Below are 16,463 nucleotides of genomic sequence, written 5' to 3' on the forward strand. Positions count from 1 at the left end.
ATCTGCTGGCTAGCGCTCGGTACCGGTTGGCAACCGGCTCGCCGATGGCTGGCAGTGCCGTGCGCGACCAGTCGTGTCCATGTCCGCTCTTCTCTCTGTTTGATCGATCTCGGTCCCGCGTTTCCACGCCGATAACCGCCTTATCCGCTCGCGGAAAGTTCGCTGGAAAGCTCCTAACCCTAGCCGCCATGGTCGTCTTGGAGCTCTCGTCCCTATCGCGCTTAATGCTCCTCGCGTGACGGCTCGCTAATGGTATAAGGAGAAATTTGTTTCTGCCCTGGTTGCTTAGTCGATACCGCCAACCCGTGGATATTCCGTCGCGTCCCGAGTATTGCCGGAGTAATTTATCGCGATTCGGCAACGGAACTCTCTGTGTTCCAGCTTTAATCTCCGATCGCGTATTCCCCCGCGGTGCACGACGAATCGAGCAACGAGCAATTGCACGATCAATTACCGCGGAGCTATCGAGACGAGCCTTTTAATCGAGCATCTAGCGTAAACGAGACTCTTGTCTTCGATGACCATTAACGCGGAGGATGTTCGTCCACGGTTTATAGTATCCGTAATTCTCCCTTTCTGTTGGTCTTGCTCGATTATCGAGCAGGTTTTCCAAAAGCCTAATTGAAGGAACACTTGTCCGCGCGGACCTGGTTTCGAAAACCTGTTAATCCGGTGAAAACAGGTGAAACGTGTCTCGTTTCGAGCTTCCAGCCTCGCAGACCCGAAGGGATCTGCGACGCTCGCCGGATTTTTCCCCGGCATTTTTGTCCGTCTATTTTGCAGCCGAGGGGTGGTTCGGTGGTTCCCTCTCTCTCTCTCTCTAGCTCGTTTTCCCTCCCCTCTCGATGGTAGTTGTCGATGTTAGAGGGGTCTAGAGAGGTTGAGGGAGCACGAGGGGGATGGTAGTGGATTTGGGGGTTGGACCCGTGTCGAGGTGGGGCAAAGGTGATCCCCGCGGATCAATACCGCCGCCGGTCGGCCGCCTCCAGCGTGCTCCAACGACCGATGCTCTCGTATTTCCTACCGAAATCGAATGCCATTCGGTGCACTCGCTCCGACAAAATCGTTCTTAAATGCAGCCGACTCGCTGTGCCCGAGACTCAGCGGAATCCCGGAGTTCGTTTCGCGGCAGACTCGAATTTCCGCAGACTCCGGTTATCGGAATGTTCGCAGTCGCCGAATGTTTCCTGTCGCTGTTCCACCCGATACCCATGCTTTCCCTCGTTTTCTCCGCTTTACGACTTACTTTCCGCGGCTTCGAATTTACCTCTCCCGTACCAATTCTTCCCTCCCTGTCTCGTGTTCTAAGTTCGTCTCGTTCATTTTACTCTCGACCGTCCATAAATCCTTGTTCCACCGTGATTGGAGAAAACTGAAAGACGAAGCAGAGAAAAGTCAAAGCGGAGCAAGAAAATCGAACGGAGGCGGATAGATCTCGGGACCTACTAGCCGAATTCGAGATATCGAGCCGGTATACCACGGGGTCGATTTCGCGTCGGTGATTATCCACTATCCATTCGAGGCACTTCCGCGGATACGTCGGTTACAAGCCGGTTTTCCGGCGCGTTTTCACGAAGCGCGAAAGTAACCCGGCTCGAGCGAGCGTGTCGAAGCGAACGCTTTAAACCGGCCGATGGACGACGATGACGCAACGAACAAGCCGGCCGATTACTCGGCTACTTTCTCCTCTTCCGGACAGCCGTAATATCGTTGGGGATTAGCCGGCATGGCCGACGACGGCGGACGCCGTTATCGGGCCCGCAGCGGCGGCCATGACGCGGACCCAACGCGAAGGGCGAATCTCGCGATTCCGTCGACGAATTAAACTCGAGGCCCCTCGACCGCGTCTCCGGTTCCGCGCCATCCCAGCGACTCCATCCTTCGGCCCACCGATGATTAATTGTCCGCGTTTCGCAATCGTTTCAGACGGAAACGACGATTAGGCGTTGCTCGTCGCGCGGACGCAACACGCGAGCGTTCCTTTTCGGAGCCGACTCCAGCTTTCGAGACCTCGCGATCGCGGGAAACGCTTCGTCTTTCCGCTCGTGGGAGGATATCGCGTGCGCACAGCGATTTTATCTGCCACCGCGCGAGGATCGTACCACGTGCAACCGTGACAGACGGCTAATTTCGTTCGAACATCATCGCGAGGATGATCGTTTTAGCTCGAAGCGATACTCGAGACAGGATTTCTGTCCCTCGTTGACAATGACACGATTTCTCGAGGGTCCTCGAGCGCGTGCTCCTCGACGGACTTCCGAGACCGGAAAACATTTTCGAGAACAGGTCGGAAACCTAATTTCTCCGCAAGGAAACTCGTCCCAGAAGTTCTAACGAATCGTTCCGGCGCGGAGAGTCCGAGTAGCGAGCAGGACAAGTACCATTTAGAGGAATTTGCGGGAAAAATCATCGTGAACTTTGCTCGTTATCTGTAACGAAATCGCTGTAAAGGAATCAACGTTCGAATCGGAATTCCTTCTCGGTCGTTACCGTCCTTCCTTCATTGAATTTCCTCTACACGTTTCCCAGCGGACTTTCCTCGTAGATTTCTTTCGCCGGCAGTAGTAATCTCGGGAAGAACCGAATCAGCCGGATCCAGGATGTCAGTGTCCGGTATCCGTGGCCGGAAGCGGGCCTTAGCTCGTGGATACCAGCGAATCGCGTGTCGCGGTTACGTCACACGGAGACGAAAGAACGGAGTTGTGGTAAAACTGGAGCCACCTCGCGGGTCGACAGCTGTGTTTTGTCACTTTTCCGATTCGTCGACCGACCTCGCTTGTTTCACGCGTCTCGTCTCGTCGAACATGCAACTGGTGAAGAGTCGCGAGGAAAAGCATGGCGTCTACGTTTATCGCGAAAAAGTGGTCGACTGGTGGGCCAGGTTGGAGCTCGAGGACGCACGGTTTCGACGACTCGAGGTCTACCCGAAGTGAGCTACATTCAGTCTTTCAAACCCTCCGTTCCGCGTTAATCGGCTCGACCGATGGCCCGATCGGTAGCTAACCTGTAATCGAAACGCGACGTTCAAGTGGATTTCGCGAAGGAGGAAAGTCACTCGCGATTAATCGCGGCGGTGGTGAAACGGTGCTCGCCAGGACTCCATTTTGCAGGCTGATTTCTCGAAATCTTCGGCCTTCCGGCTGGCCCGCGATAAAACGTAATTCCTCGTCGCTATCGGACCACCGCACGGCCTTCCGCAGACCTCGAAATTTACGTCGAAGAAATTCGCGTGCACTCTTTTTATCGTTGCCTCGGTGCTAAGTAATCGCGGTCGAAGATTAATTCCCGGACGAAATCGTGCACGAGGAACTGCGTTTTCAACGATCAACGATTTCGACGTGTTGGGAGCAACGTCGTCACGGTTGTTGAAATTGGCAAGGAAAAATTTGATTAATCGACCTCCGGCCAAACGTGACTTTTTCGCGGCGGGCCCGAAGGATCAGCGAGCTTAACATTTCCCCCGCTGCTGCTCGTTCCGTGGAAAACCGGCGGGCTGCGGTGACACGACAATCCGCAGGCTGGAAGCCCCTGTGTAATCGATTGCTCGACGCCGGTGTTGCGTCGCGATATTGTTCCCGTGGAACGCGCGCCGCGGAAAACGTACGAGACAAGGTACAAGCTGTACCGGGGCCCGTTTTCTGCGCTCCGGGACGATGTCTCGCTTCCGCGGCGCAATTTATGCGCGATATCGAACGCGGCGACGAGGTACAGGACTGAACGACCGTGAACACGATACGCAACGAATTTATTACGATATTATTCCATCACCGGCCGCGATAAATATCGCGAAGCAACAGCGGATTCCCGCGGTACACTCGAACGGGGGGCCCTGTACCTCTGGGCGGGGTACTACTCGCGGGAAAATATCGGGGAACGAAACCGAGAGGGTAGGGAGAAGGTAAGAAGGAAAATTTGTGGAAGAAAGAAAGCCAAAAGGAACTAAAGAGAGCGCGAGACACGGCGGGGGTGTTCGCTGCTTTCCGTACTCTTCCCGCGAGAAATCGATCCCCTAGCGTTTGCATGTGTGCATGCGTGCGTGGGTGTGTGTGCGGTGTCGGTGAAGAAGGACAATTAACTAACCAGGTTTTTCCACTGTGTTCGCGTTGCAGGTACAAAGCGAATCGTTGCGTGAGCGGGGGCGGTGGCCGCGGAAACGGCGCGACTGGCGGCACTGGAGGCGGTCTAGGTAACGGAGGCAGCGGCCGCGGGAGCGGCGGGGGCGGTAGCCCCGGTAGGGGCGGCGGCGGAGGCGGCGTTGGAGGAGGCGGAGGTCGCGGCGGAGGAATAGACGGTGGTGCGGTACCTGCTACGCCACCGACCATCAGCCGTTACCACCACCGCTACCATCATCACCATCACCACCATCATCGTAATCACGACCACGTCACCACGACCACCACAGCGGACGCCACTACCATCACCGGCGTCGCCTGGCACCTCAGGCACAAACTACCCCTCGGAAAGCAGTGCCTCGAACACCGTCTTCAACACCGGCATCACCATCGGTCCCCCTATCGGGCCTTAAACATGGGCCAAAAGGCTTCAGGTTAGGACACACCTCTCTTCGCCCCACTCATCACCCGACGACCATCCTTTCGGGGTGTCTGCGTTTGTCGCGAGCGTTTTGGGTGGGCGATCGAGGCACCGACCGGTTCACGCGTCGTCCAAGGTAATTCTCAGAGGGTGGGATGTTCACGATCGTGCGTCGAGATTAGGCTTTTAGACGATTCCCTCCTTTGGGTCGTGTATACCACCTCGAGTCGATGCGACGCGCGCGTGGGAGTCGGTTGAATCGCTCGTCGAGAGAAGTACAGACCGATGTGTCGCAAACGGTATCGGTTAACTATCCAAGTACGTGGATAGCCGGTACTTTTACTTTTCCGAGAGGATGCCCAACTCGAACGCGTCTCGGTCGGGGTTCGTAGCTTCTAAACGCAGCGCGTGTTACGGGTGATGCAACGGTCTCGAGAGCGACTCTCGGAGGTTGATAAACCTCGACGGGCTTCGTCCAGGGTCAAGGCCTCTGACCGCTCTCGATTTTACCTACCTGCTCAGGTAGAAGCTCGAACAGGTCCTTCAGACCGAGATTCTATCCTCTGGCAAAGCACGGGCTGTATAAAATACCAACTTGGGACGAAACTTCCAACCCGACACCGTCCAATCGTTTCATCAATTTTTAACACCGCGTCGATCCAGACTCGACGAAAAATACCACCGACCTGACTAAACTTATCTCGTCGAAAGTTAACCTGCAAACGACTCCATTCATCCCTCTCTCTCTTTCTCTCTTCGTTCCTGAATTATCAATCGCGAACTTCGAGTCTTATGAAAACAGAGTCTGTATTATTAAACGCGATCGCTGTCAAGGGTTGTTAACTGGCCGCCCGGTGGAATAAATAACCCCTGGTAATTAGACAATTACATCCCCGATTCCGGTGGAAACGACGCAATCCGTCGCTGGGAGAAAAATCTGCTGCAGAATCGGTCGTTTGTCGCCATGAATCAATTGCATCGATCGCGTAGAGCTTCCCATCGCGCGCGTCCCTCTGTCATGATTTACACTGGCCATTTGCCCGCTTCCGGAGATTCATTCTACGTCTCGGTGGCGCGATCGTGCATCGACCCCTCTCTCTCTCTCACTCTCTCTCTCTCTCTTTGCCTCTCTGTGTCCGCCCGGGCCTGGCCGCTTGTCTTTTCGGGAAATTTGTCGCCCTCGACCGCAGCCAATTCGCAGCTCAGCTGCACCCGTGAAATTTACGAGGCAAGTATACACGGGGCAGGGCCGTGCGACGCGAGGGCTGGTGGTGGTATCGCAAAGGGGGGAAAAAACGCAGCGGTAGCCAGGTCCAGGGTGTCTCGGACACAACGGCGTGACGAAAAAAAGCCACGAACGCATCGTCGAACCTCGAAGAAGAAAAAGACCTCTAGAGAGAGAGAGAGATAAATCGAGAGAGGTGGAGAGAGAGAGCCGAAAGGTCGACTTGGACCGGATACACGGACGACGCAGGTCCGTGAAAGGGCCTTTCTATTAGTGCCCCTCGGCTTTTCGGCCACGGGAGAGAGCAAGACAGACGGGAGACCCTTTGAAATCCTCGCGGTCCTTTCCAGAACCCTCGTTTCAGAACCCTCGAACGCGCACCAGCTAGGGAACAGCTGCCAGAGCAAATAAACCAGCATCCAAGGATATCGCTCTCTCGAGGCTCGACCGAACACGGGAGAAAGAGAGGGCGAACTTTCGAAAACCTTGAACGAGGCCTGCTGCGCCCGCCGGACGGGGACCCTTCATTATTTTTCTTCCACTCTTTTTTCCCCTGTTCCTCGGCAAATCTACCCGGTGCTGGCGCAGCCCAGGTATCTCCGGGATAACTGCACCACGAGAATCCCACGGACGCGCCCCGAATTATTAACGACCCCGGCTGGAAAATCCCCCCCCGGTTGAAATTCCGTTGACGTTCATCTTCTTGCGCGCCGGATCTGTGATACACGTATTCGACCTTGCCGATCCAACGAATTCGCGATCGTTCGGACGATCAGCGGCGCCGCCTGTCGTTCCTGGGAATGGAAACGTCGAGAGTTTCGAGACCACACCTTTCGCGGATTATCTAGGATTATCGCGAGAACGAGAGAGAGAGAGAGAGAGAGAGAGAGTGACGATAACGTAATCGATTATTAACGCAGCTGGTTCTTGTTTCCACAGGCGGCATAAAAAGCGTGACACGCGAGACTCCAGGCGGAACTGGTGGCGGAGGTGGCGTCGGTGGTGGCGGCATCGTAACGTACAAACCCGTGGTACCAAGAGAGCTGGCGCAACACTTCGTGAGGCCGCCACGGCTCGATGTCCTGCTCGACATGCCACCCGCCTCGCGGGAGACGCAGATTCATCATAGCTGGAACGCCAACGACCGTAGCCTCAACATATTCGTCAAGGTACGCGTCCGAGGAACGCGTCGTGCCCCCTTTATCTTTGTACCGTTCTTCCTTTCTATTCCGTTCTGCTGCCTTCTTATTCCTAACTCCGGTTTCACCAGAGTTAGTTTCTCGAAATATTCTGCCTGTTCTGCGTACCGTAATCGCGACCATTCTGCTAGTTTGCGTATCATCGATGACGCATTACCGATGATTCTGTGTTGCTCCAGGATGACGACAAGTTAACGTTTCACCGGCACCCCGTGGCCCAAAGCACAGATTGTATAAGGGGGAGGGTAGGATACACGAAAGGTATGCATGTCTGGGAGCTGTTCTGGAGCACGAGGCAAAGAGGCACACACGCCGTAGTGGGCGTCGCGACGGCAGAGGCACCCCTTCACAGCGTTGGATATCAGAGCCTGGTCGGCAACAACGAACAAAGCTGGGGTTGGGATCTCGGCAGGAACAAGCTTCTCCACGACTCGAAGAACAACGCCGGTATCACGTACCCGACTCTTCTCAAGCACGACGAAACGTTCATTGTTCCTGACAAATTCCTCGGTAAGTAGTTTCTCCGCATTCGATGAACCTTGCAGCCTTCTTCTCCCTTCTCCAACCATCTAACCCGAGTGTTTGTTCGCTTTTTAGTGGTCTTGGACATGGACGAGGGTACGTTAGCATTCGTCGTGGACGGCCAGTACCTTGGAGTCGCGTTTAAAGGCCTGAAAGGCAAGAAGCTGCACCCTATCGTATCCGCTGTTTGGGGACACTGCGAGATCACGATGAAATACATCGGTGGACTCGATCGTAAGTAGCTCTGGAATCGGTGCACCATGTCAGTAAGCGTGTTTTGACTCGCGTAGTAACGATTCGTATCGTGATTGTTTCAGCCGAACCTCTACCCCTGATGGACCTCTGTCGAAGAGTGATTCGGAAACGAATCGGTAAGGACAAGATAGAAGAGAAAGTGAACGCGCTGAGCCTGCCGTTAGCTGTGAAGACTTATCTCCTGTATCGTGACAGGAGGTAACTACCGATTGCTAGCTCCGTAACCACTACTACCACGATTACGACTGTGAACACCACTGCGCTATTGAATCGTTGCCACCACGACGCACAGGGGAACGCCTGCTACAACATCGCATGCCAGCGAGCACACCAGTCTATAAGCCACATGTACGATCCATGGTGTTTTTATCTATATCAGGATAAGTCGAGACGAGCACGATCATCCTTGTCGTCGTCATCGTCTTCGTCGTCTTCGTCGTCATCGTCGTCATCGTCGTCATCGTCGTCATCGTTGTCGTCGTCGACGTCGTCGTCATCGTCGTCGTCCTCTTCTTCGTCGTCATCGTCGTCATTGTCTTCATCATCCTCATCATCATAATCGTCGTTGTCATTGTCGTTGTTAACTTGATCGTTATCGTCGTTGTCATTCCCGAGCACGATCGGACGACGTAACGTGGAGGAAAAAGGGAAAATGAGACGCGCGGACGGGACACATACGCGAGTCGTATCGGGACTAGCGAATTATTTAGGTGATATTGTTGTCTTGTGTTAACGTCTATACGATTAAAATCGTGACGGAGTCTTTATTAATTGTTACTAATGATAATAAAAAAAAAAAAAAGAGAAATGGCGCACGATGCAGTTCGACAGCTTTTCGTGCACACGTCGTTCGGCGCTGTTGTATTTTTTCTTTTTTTCTTTTTTTTTTCCTTTTTTTTTTTGTAATCTTTTAAGTTTGTCGCGTTGTTAAAACGTTCTGCGTGTGACGAAGAAGATGCAAGATGAGAGAAATCGAGGACCAGATTATACTCGGACAAGAACACACACGCGTGGCTCGGGTGAGAGAAGAAATCGATAAGAAATGATCACGAGGAAAAAGAAAAAAAAGAAAAAAAAACAGCTCTTCACACAGTTGGCCAGTAAAACGTTACACTTAGTCGAGTCTGAAGGCTGATACGGATAACGTTTCGATTATTAGTCAACAATGGGTAGCGGGCTTGTTCTAGTCCGGCCACACTGCGCGAATAAAATACGAGGAGACAATGGAGAAGAAACACGTGCACCTGTTTCACCCGATTTGAACAAAGGAAAAACGACGAAGCTTCGAGAAGAAGACTTTAACCGCCCGATTGCGGAACAATTTGTTGTTCATACGAACTGTCGAGGGAAAAAAAAACAAAAAAAAAAAACAAAAAAAAAAAAAAAAAAAAAAAAAAAAAAAAAAAAAAAAAAAAAAATGTGTTTATAGTGACATGAGCCAGCCGATCGAACAGCCACCTTCCAATAGACTCATTTTTCAAGTATTTTCTAAGCATGCTAGGTCTAATGAAGTATAGTGGTGTGCATGAATCGTGGATGGACACGAAAGGAACGAAAGGGAACTTCAAAAAAAGTATACATATATATATATGTGTGTGTGCGTGAATATATACATATATATATGTGTATGATCGAATAAGTAACACGCCTCCGATTTTCCGTGTATTTTTGTTTTATTTTGTTCTACGTTTAGTTAGAAAATGCCCTGAAACATACGTATCGCAGCTAGAAATAATCTCCAAGCGACATTTTAGCGAGACGCAACGGACAAAGAAGCTAAACCACGAAATTTACGACGTACATGAACGTCGCGGTCATTTAACGATGTTCGAACAGACCTCGTCGGAAAAAGCGAATGACAAAAATAAATTACCTCGATTAAGTTAATTGAAGTAATAAAAGCAAAGAAGAAAACGAAGATTAGGTGTACGTAGTTAAACGTTTAGGGCAAGCAAACGAACACGGGCATATTATGGCTGAGTAGAGATTCCAAACACGAATTAAAACTGTCTGCCGGAGTGTAAAGGGGGAAAGAGAGAGAGAGAGAGAGAGGGGGGCGAGAGCTGCCGCGACACCGATGCGCGAGTGTTTATGCGTGTGTTATACGATGCAAATCATGGCGACGATCCAGAATATGATCACGATGATGATGATGGTGATGAATGGATAATGATGATAGTAAAGCGATTATATCGGGCGTGTTGCTACCTATACTATTAGCATGACAAATTATGACTGGTCCCTAGTAACTCTTTAATCTTACGTTTGTCGCTTAAGTTTAATGATAATGTGCCGTTTATCGGCGATGTCGATTTGTACATAGGGTATAATTATAATAATGATAATAATAATAATATCTATCGGTACGACAATGAATGTATTGTGGGTAGTGATTGTATCCAAGACCGTAAGGACGAACCGAATGCGAGAGGGAGGGAAAATTAAGCAGAACTCGATCGCATGCAGAAAACGCAGAGGCAAAACTTGTCGATGAAAACAGCGCTCCAATTTTTGTTCCGTTTTGGTCACGAGAGTACAACTTCCTTTTTCTTTCTTTTTCTTTTTTTTTTTTTCTATTTTACTTTCCAGAGACGAAAGGAGGTTTCTTGCTGATACCACGCATTGTTGTTCATTCTCATCGAAAGCGAGTTCCCCCGCGGGGAGCTCGTTGTTACAAGAACGCGTCTTCCAGATTGTCTGGCCGGACATACAGTTGCACCTTTTATACAAAAAGAAACAAAGAAAAAAAAAAAAAAAAAAAAAACAGAAAAAAAAAAGAAAAAAGAAAAGAGAAAATACAAAAAGAGAGAATCTATTTCTTTTTCCTTTTTTTGATCCGTTTTCGCGCTAAGAAGCATGGCCACGTTTTTTACCGACCCGCCGGATTTTTTATTGATTTCACACCTGAATCGAATGTCCATTTTCAAAGCCGTTCTCATAGACACGCACGATCTCGCAATCGGCAGCCACTGCGTCGTGATCTTGCGGTCCTCAATACGCACACCCAAATCGCTGTCTGTTAGAGCAATGTTCATCTTCGCTACCTTTGCTCGATTCTCCGCTCGGTCGAGACGGGCACATCTCGAGCCAGGGAGAACGGAAGAGGAAAGAGGACAAACTAAAAATTCGTGGCGTAGGAAAGAAGGGAGAGGAGGAAAGAGATAAAGAGGGACTAAAGGAACGAAGAGTAAAGAGAGGAGATACAAACGACGAACGAACGAGCGCCGTGAGGATCAAAGTCCTCCGTGTGTGTATGTGCGTATGCGTGCCTGCGTGTGTGTGTATATGTGGCAGTCGAGCAGTAATGCGCTGCAGCGTGCTTCCTCCGCGCGTCAACGTTCGTCACGAACATTCGAAATTGTAGCCAGGCAAAGAACGGACACCATTGCGCGTGTCGCGTGTCGTACGATCGCCGCGGTGACGGGCTATTTCACCGCGATCGCGTAGTGACCCCTACGTGTTCGTCGTGGGCGAGGATATTATACGCCGTTCGTCGAAACCTCTGCCTCGTTTGTAAGAAAAAGAAAGAAAATGAAAGCTAGTAATAAAACAGAGGAAGGATTCTCGAGCGCGGCGCGGACGTCGCGCGCGTTGTCTCGCGTATGCGTGAAACAAAGTGTGTCTCCGGATGGAAGTAAACAGAGAGCACATAAATAGCGAGTAAAAAATGAAATTGTATAAGGTAAAAAACACATATAGAGAAGATTAACGCGAGAAGCACACACACACACACACACACACACATACACATATACACACACACACACCTGTTTTCTCGCGCGTTTCGAAACGAGAAGAGAGAGTTAGAGCGCGCGAAAGAGACACATCGACGTCGCAGAATGAGAGAGAGAGAGAGAGTGAGAGAGAGGAAGGAAGTGAAAGATTCACACGCGCAAAGAAGACGTTTCCTTTTTTTCCCCCCCACGCGAGTAATACTCTCCTCCATCTTGCTACCGTCGTGTCGTACCTATTTCTTTACGAGCTGTTTTCTATAAAAAAAAAAAACGGATAATTTCTTTTTTTTTTCTTCGTGCGCGTGTCACGTTCCGAGCATGAGACAGGACGGAAAGAAAGGTATAGCGTTTAGAATATTGTATATATTATTAATTAATGATTAATATTAATATTATTATTATTGTATCGGCTCGATAGTTTAATTGATTAATCGATTATATCGTGTTAGTCGGCATAATTGTGGACTCAGTTTTTGTACGGTAGGGAAAACGATCTAATTAACGCGATCGATCGATCGACAGTGTTGGATCGAGAAACCGTTGGTCGAGTACGTTCTACACGGCTCGTCGCTCGGCCCCCCTCCCTTTTCGTTCTTTTTCTTTCGCGTCCGAGCGACGACGCTTCCGGGACGCGCCATGGAAACTTCCTATTATTTAAATCGCATCGACGATTGAACGAAAGATGGTGGATTACAGCGAATAAAGCAAGTAAAAAGTAAAGAAACGTGTTTTTATACCGGCGCGAGCTCGTGTTCCGATCCAACGCGTTCTCTCCTTGTTTCTTTAAACGTCGCTTTCGTCGATCAACCTATTTTAATCTTTCTCTTCTTCTTCTTCTTCTCTCTTCGAATTTTATTTTCGTTTTATTAATTTTCGTTTTATCCGTCTCTTGTTTTCCTTTGTTTTTATTTTTCTTTTCAATTCGTTGCATCGTTCCTTTTTCGTTTTCTTTCCTCGACACGTGGCAAGGCAAATATCCGTCGGTATATTACGCACGACCGTTTTATTTTTTACGTCTCTCGTGTACGCACGTCGAACGACACCCCACGCGGGTCGAATAAATCTGTTTTTATTTTAATATTTTAATGACACGTTTTCCCTCGTACCACGTCGGCGAAACACGTCCGTCGATGTTTTAATCGAAGTTCCACACTAGGATCGATCGATCCGAACGACACAACCGAGTCAACCGAGTTCTATATCCTTTTTAACGCGTTCGAAAATTTTATCCGCCTAATTTATAAACGAAACTTCCATCGATTCCTTTTGTCGTTCCGAGTCGGGAAAATTCGCGAGCAGCACGATTACCGATGCCCCGATAGCGAAGAGCCGATGGCTCGATCGATCGATCGATAGAGAAGATCGATCGTCCGACGGGAACGAATACCGCAGGGAATATCTTGGCTCGCGAGGAAAACGCGACGACGTTCGATTCGTTCGCTTTCGTCGCGGAAGATGTTCGGATACCAAGAGATAAAATAAGGAAAGTAGGGAATGGAATGCAGAAAACACGGGTGTTTCGAGATACTTTTCGTAAACTACCTGCCGCCTGCCTGTGCAAACTACGTTGCCTCGACAAATGTGTCTAATTTATTGACGATACGATAATTAGCAGGACCTTTAAGCTGCGTGCGTGCAAGTGATAGCCGAAAAAGAAAAGATGCTGTGTATGTGTGCGAGCGTGTACGTGTGCGTTCAGCGGAGGGTGAGTGTGAAAGAAGCGAGCAAACAAGAAAGGGGGCGAAAGAGGGAAAGCCGGAACAAAGGGTGCGAGCGCATCTGGCACCGGGGGATGGTCTCCGATGGTATATTCGTCCTTCCCCCGTTCTTTCCCCGTTCTTTTCGCGGCACCACCGAAAAATCTCGCGGAAAATCGACGATTTAGTCTAGTTTCTCGACACAAAAAGAGAGAACCGAACGAGAGTGAAAGAGAAAAATTGCAAGGAAAAAGGGAACAGAGACGAAACACTATTTCGTGGAAAAGGTTAAAGAACCTTGTGCACCAAGGCCACTTCCGGTCCGGTTTGCAAGCCTGTTTCACACGACGTTCTTTTACTCTTGTGTTTTTTTTTTTTCCTTTGAAGCCTGGACTATTGCAACGAGCGATCTCACGTCTATTTAAGCATAAATTTACGAGTTTAGCGTGGTATTGCTGTATAGTGGCGAGTGAACACGAAGAATTTATGAATATGTAATGCCTTAATGTTATATAACGATAATAATGGAATAGCGTTATTGTATAATTAGTTGTGACGCGAGGAGATCAACGAGGATCGTGACAGATAGATAGACCGTGGGGCGGGTGGTGAGAGAAAAATAACGAACGAACGAACGAGCAAACATGCAGAAAAGAGAAACGTGTAACGGACAATGAAACAAAAGGGGAGTGCAGTACGTGCGGCCGTTTGTCTCCATTCTGTTCGTGATTTGATATTTTTTTATAATTCCGATGACGAGAGAGAACGAGATTGGAGAGAAAGAGAGAGAGCGAGAGAGAGGGAGAGCGAGTATAAATGGAGCGTGTATAGAGAGCGGACTGCTATCTAAAATAGTTCAGGCTAGATGTCGATGTTTGTAGCAGATAAAGAAGAAAAGAAAAAAAAAACACAACACAGCATATTGTAATTAAAATTAAAAGTCATTAATACTGCCTGCTTTTTTATTCGTCGGGGGCTTCGTCTTTTACCCATGCACTCTGTCTTCTTCTTCTTCTTCTTCTTCTTCTTCTTCTTCGAATCGCTCCACCACCACCACAATCGTCATTAACCCTTTGACTACGGCAGACTTAGAAACGCACCAGCTATGTACCATACAGTAGGAATCCATTTGCGATGTACGCCAAATACGGTGAATTTAATTATTGTATATTCAAATAATAATCGAAACACTGTATTCCACATATTAAAACGATATTATTTATTTCTCTGTATTTCGTAGTAAATTGTTACTGTACATACTTGGAATTCAACAGCCAAAGGAAGTTTTCAGCGCCTTTAGGTGCCCGCAGTGTCACGAGCGCAAGATTTCCAAGCACCTTTAACGTTAGCCTAGTCAAAGGGTTAATCTCGACCTATCCCCTGCTTTATTATTTACAGACACGCGAAACGCAAGCAGGAAAACTGCATAGGATAAAGAATAAAACGCATCCCTTTCCCCGGTTCGCAGGATTGCTCGTTTTATTGCTACGTCTAACGATTCTCCATTCTCAGTTCTAGTCGATCACGCGTCTTCCGAGGTGCCCGAAGCTCGTCGATCCTTCGAGGACACCCTTTCGTCGCAGTCCCTGTACAGTACCTCGCAGTCCTCGCCACGAATCCCAGCCTCTCCCGCGTCCCACACCAAGGGGAACCAGCCGGAAGACGATCTCAGAGATTTCTCCACGCCCCGGCTGAAAGCAGACAAACGTCTTCGACAAAATTCCACCCCTTGCTCGCGAGACATTCGCGCGTTTAATATTCCTACTGCGTGCTGCGAATAGCGTATCGAGACACGCGCGAGTCCTCCCGGTCCAGATTCCACGTCTCGCGCTCGTTCGCGCCACGACACTCGGAATATTAAATTTCTATGTGGCGCCGGGAAGCAATAACGCGGCAGCTCTGGAACTCACGTTAAGTACTTGGCCAGTATCTTGCCGGCAGCGCCGAAAGCCTTCGAGAGCTTCCGATTCTCCAGGCAGACTGTTCTCTGTATGCACCGTACCCTGGCGTCCTCCTCGAGAACGTCTTCCTGCTCCGGCGTCTGAAAGCGAGCGGAGAAAACAGGCGGAAAGAACTCTGATTACCTCTCGAAACTTGGAATTAAATTATCATGGACGTACGAGACCCGCCGGGATAGCTCGGAAAGTTCATTCAAAGCTCGAAGCCTTACCACGTGATTGAAATTGTACGCGGCATACAGCTCTCTCTTCTTCCTCGCGGACAGCACATCCGTCGAGATGCCTCTCCGCTTCGCGTTCACGATCGTGTTCTGAATAACAGCGAACAGCAACAGCAGCCCGATGAAGCTCACGATCACGAGCTGCTTCGAGTACGGTCTCACCGGGTAATCGATCGAGTGTGCCACTGGGTACGCGAAGTGAGGATAGTCGTACAGGTATGGCAGCGCGTTGTCACCCCTGTGATGGATAAACGTCCTCGGCGGCGCTGGAAAACGTAACGACGTTAGCATCCCTCCGTTTCCGATTTCTTTTATTCCATCAGGAGGAATCCCAGACAGGTTACCAGGGATAAAGTGATTGGCAGGTGTGGTCGGATGCGCGAGGAGCTCGGAAGAACGCGTTATATCCGGTCGAGGCGCAGGTCCCATTTTGCCCGGTGGTTCCAGAATGGAGGCATTTCCGGGGAACGGAAGCACCGTGGTCTTTGCGTCCTGCGCGGCGGTCGAGACCGCGAACGCGCCTAATAGCGAGAGAACCGTCCTCGTGGGCAGAGGGAACATCCTCTTCCTGTCACTTCGAAATTTGACTCGACGAAATCGAAACTCTTCGAATGATATCGCACCGTGGAAGAAGATCGAATTATAGTGCGCGACTGACGGAAGCTTGCCGGCCTACGGTGGTCTTAAGAGGGTCGAGGGAAGAGTAGCTTCGTGACGTAGGCAATTGGATGTCACGGCGAAAAAAAGTGCGGCAATTTGACAAATTGCTGCCATCATTCGGCTCGCTGAGCTATCGCGCGGCGAAAACGCTGTGTCTTACTCGCGAAGCGATGGTTTCTCTAATGGCCGGCGAGGAGAATCTTTTATTCAAATGTTCCACGACGCGATTTCACGCTTGGAGGAACCACGACGTGGACACTCCTCGAGTAACTTCTTCGCGAAGGAGAAGACGCGAAAGAGAGCAGCGTCTCGGGAAGGAATAATCCGTGGTGGATGTTAAACAGAGTAAACGCTCGTATGATATTCGCGATGGGGATTCGGGGTAGCCATTTTGATACGCGAGAACGAAACGTGTGGAAACTTTCTTCGCGATTCGGTCCAACGATTCCTCCGAAACGG

General features: G+C 49.9%; 2 protein-coding genes across 3 annotated transcripts in view; one reads left to right on the forward strand and one right to left on the reverse strand.

The window, feature by feature from the left end:
- The window catches only part of LOC108555775 (protein gustavus), a 114,050-nt gene extending 103,462 nt beyond the window's left edge, over positions 1-10,588 (forward strand). For both annotated transcript variants that reach the window (XM_017911587.1, XM_017911585.1), the window contains exons 2-6: positions 4,110-4,546; positions 6,698-6,927; positions 7,137-7,467; positions 7,555-7,713; positions 7,797-10,588. In XM_017911587.1, the coding sequence (XP_017767076.1) occupies positions 4,110-4,546; positions 6,698-6,927; positions 7,137-7,467; positions 7,555-7,713; positions 7,797-7,936 (1,297 nt within the window). In that variant the 3' untranslated portion in view covers positions 7,937-10,588. The remainder of the gene's footprint in view (positions 1-4,109; positions 4,547-6,697; positions 6,928-7,136; positions 7,468-7,554; positions 7,714-7,796) is intronic.
- Positions 10,589-14,687: 4,099 nt separating this feature from the next.
- LOC108555722 (uncharacterized) lies at positions 14,688-15,905 on the reverse strand. Its single transcript, XM_017911505.1, has 4 exons — positions 15,689-15,905; positions 15,336-15,610; positions 15,076-15,206; positions 14,688-14,856 (listed from the first exon to the last, which is right to left on the reverse strand). Exons 1-4 carry the CDS (start codon positions 15,903-15,905, stop codon positions 14,688-14,690), a joined length of 792 nt encoding a protein of 263 aa, XP_017766994.1.
- Positions 15,906-16,463: the final 558 nt, after the last annotated feature.

The sequence above is a fragment of the Eufriesea mexicana genome, unplaced genomic scaffold, assembly GCF_001483705.2.
Source record: "Eufriesea mexicana isolate 0111107269 unplaced genomic scaffold, ASM148370v2 scaffold265, whole genome shotgun sequence".
Classification (NCBI taxonomy): Eukaryota; Metazoa; Arthropoda; class Insecta; order Hymenoptera; family Apidae; genus Eufriesea; species Eufriesea mexicana.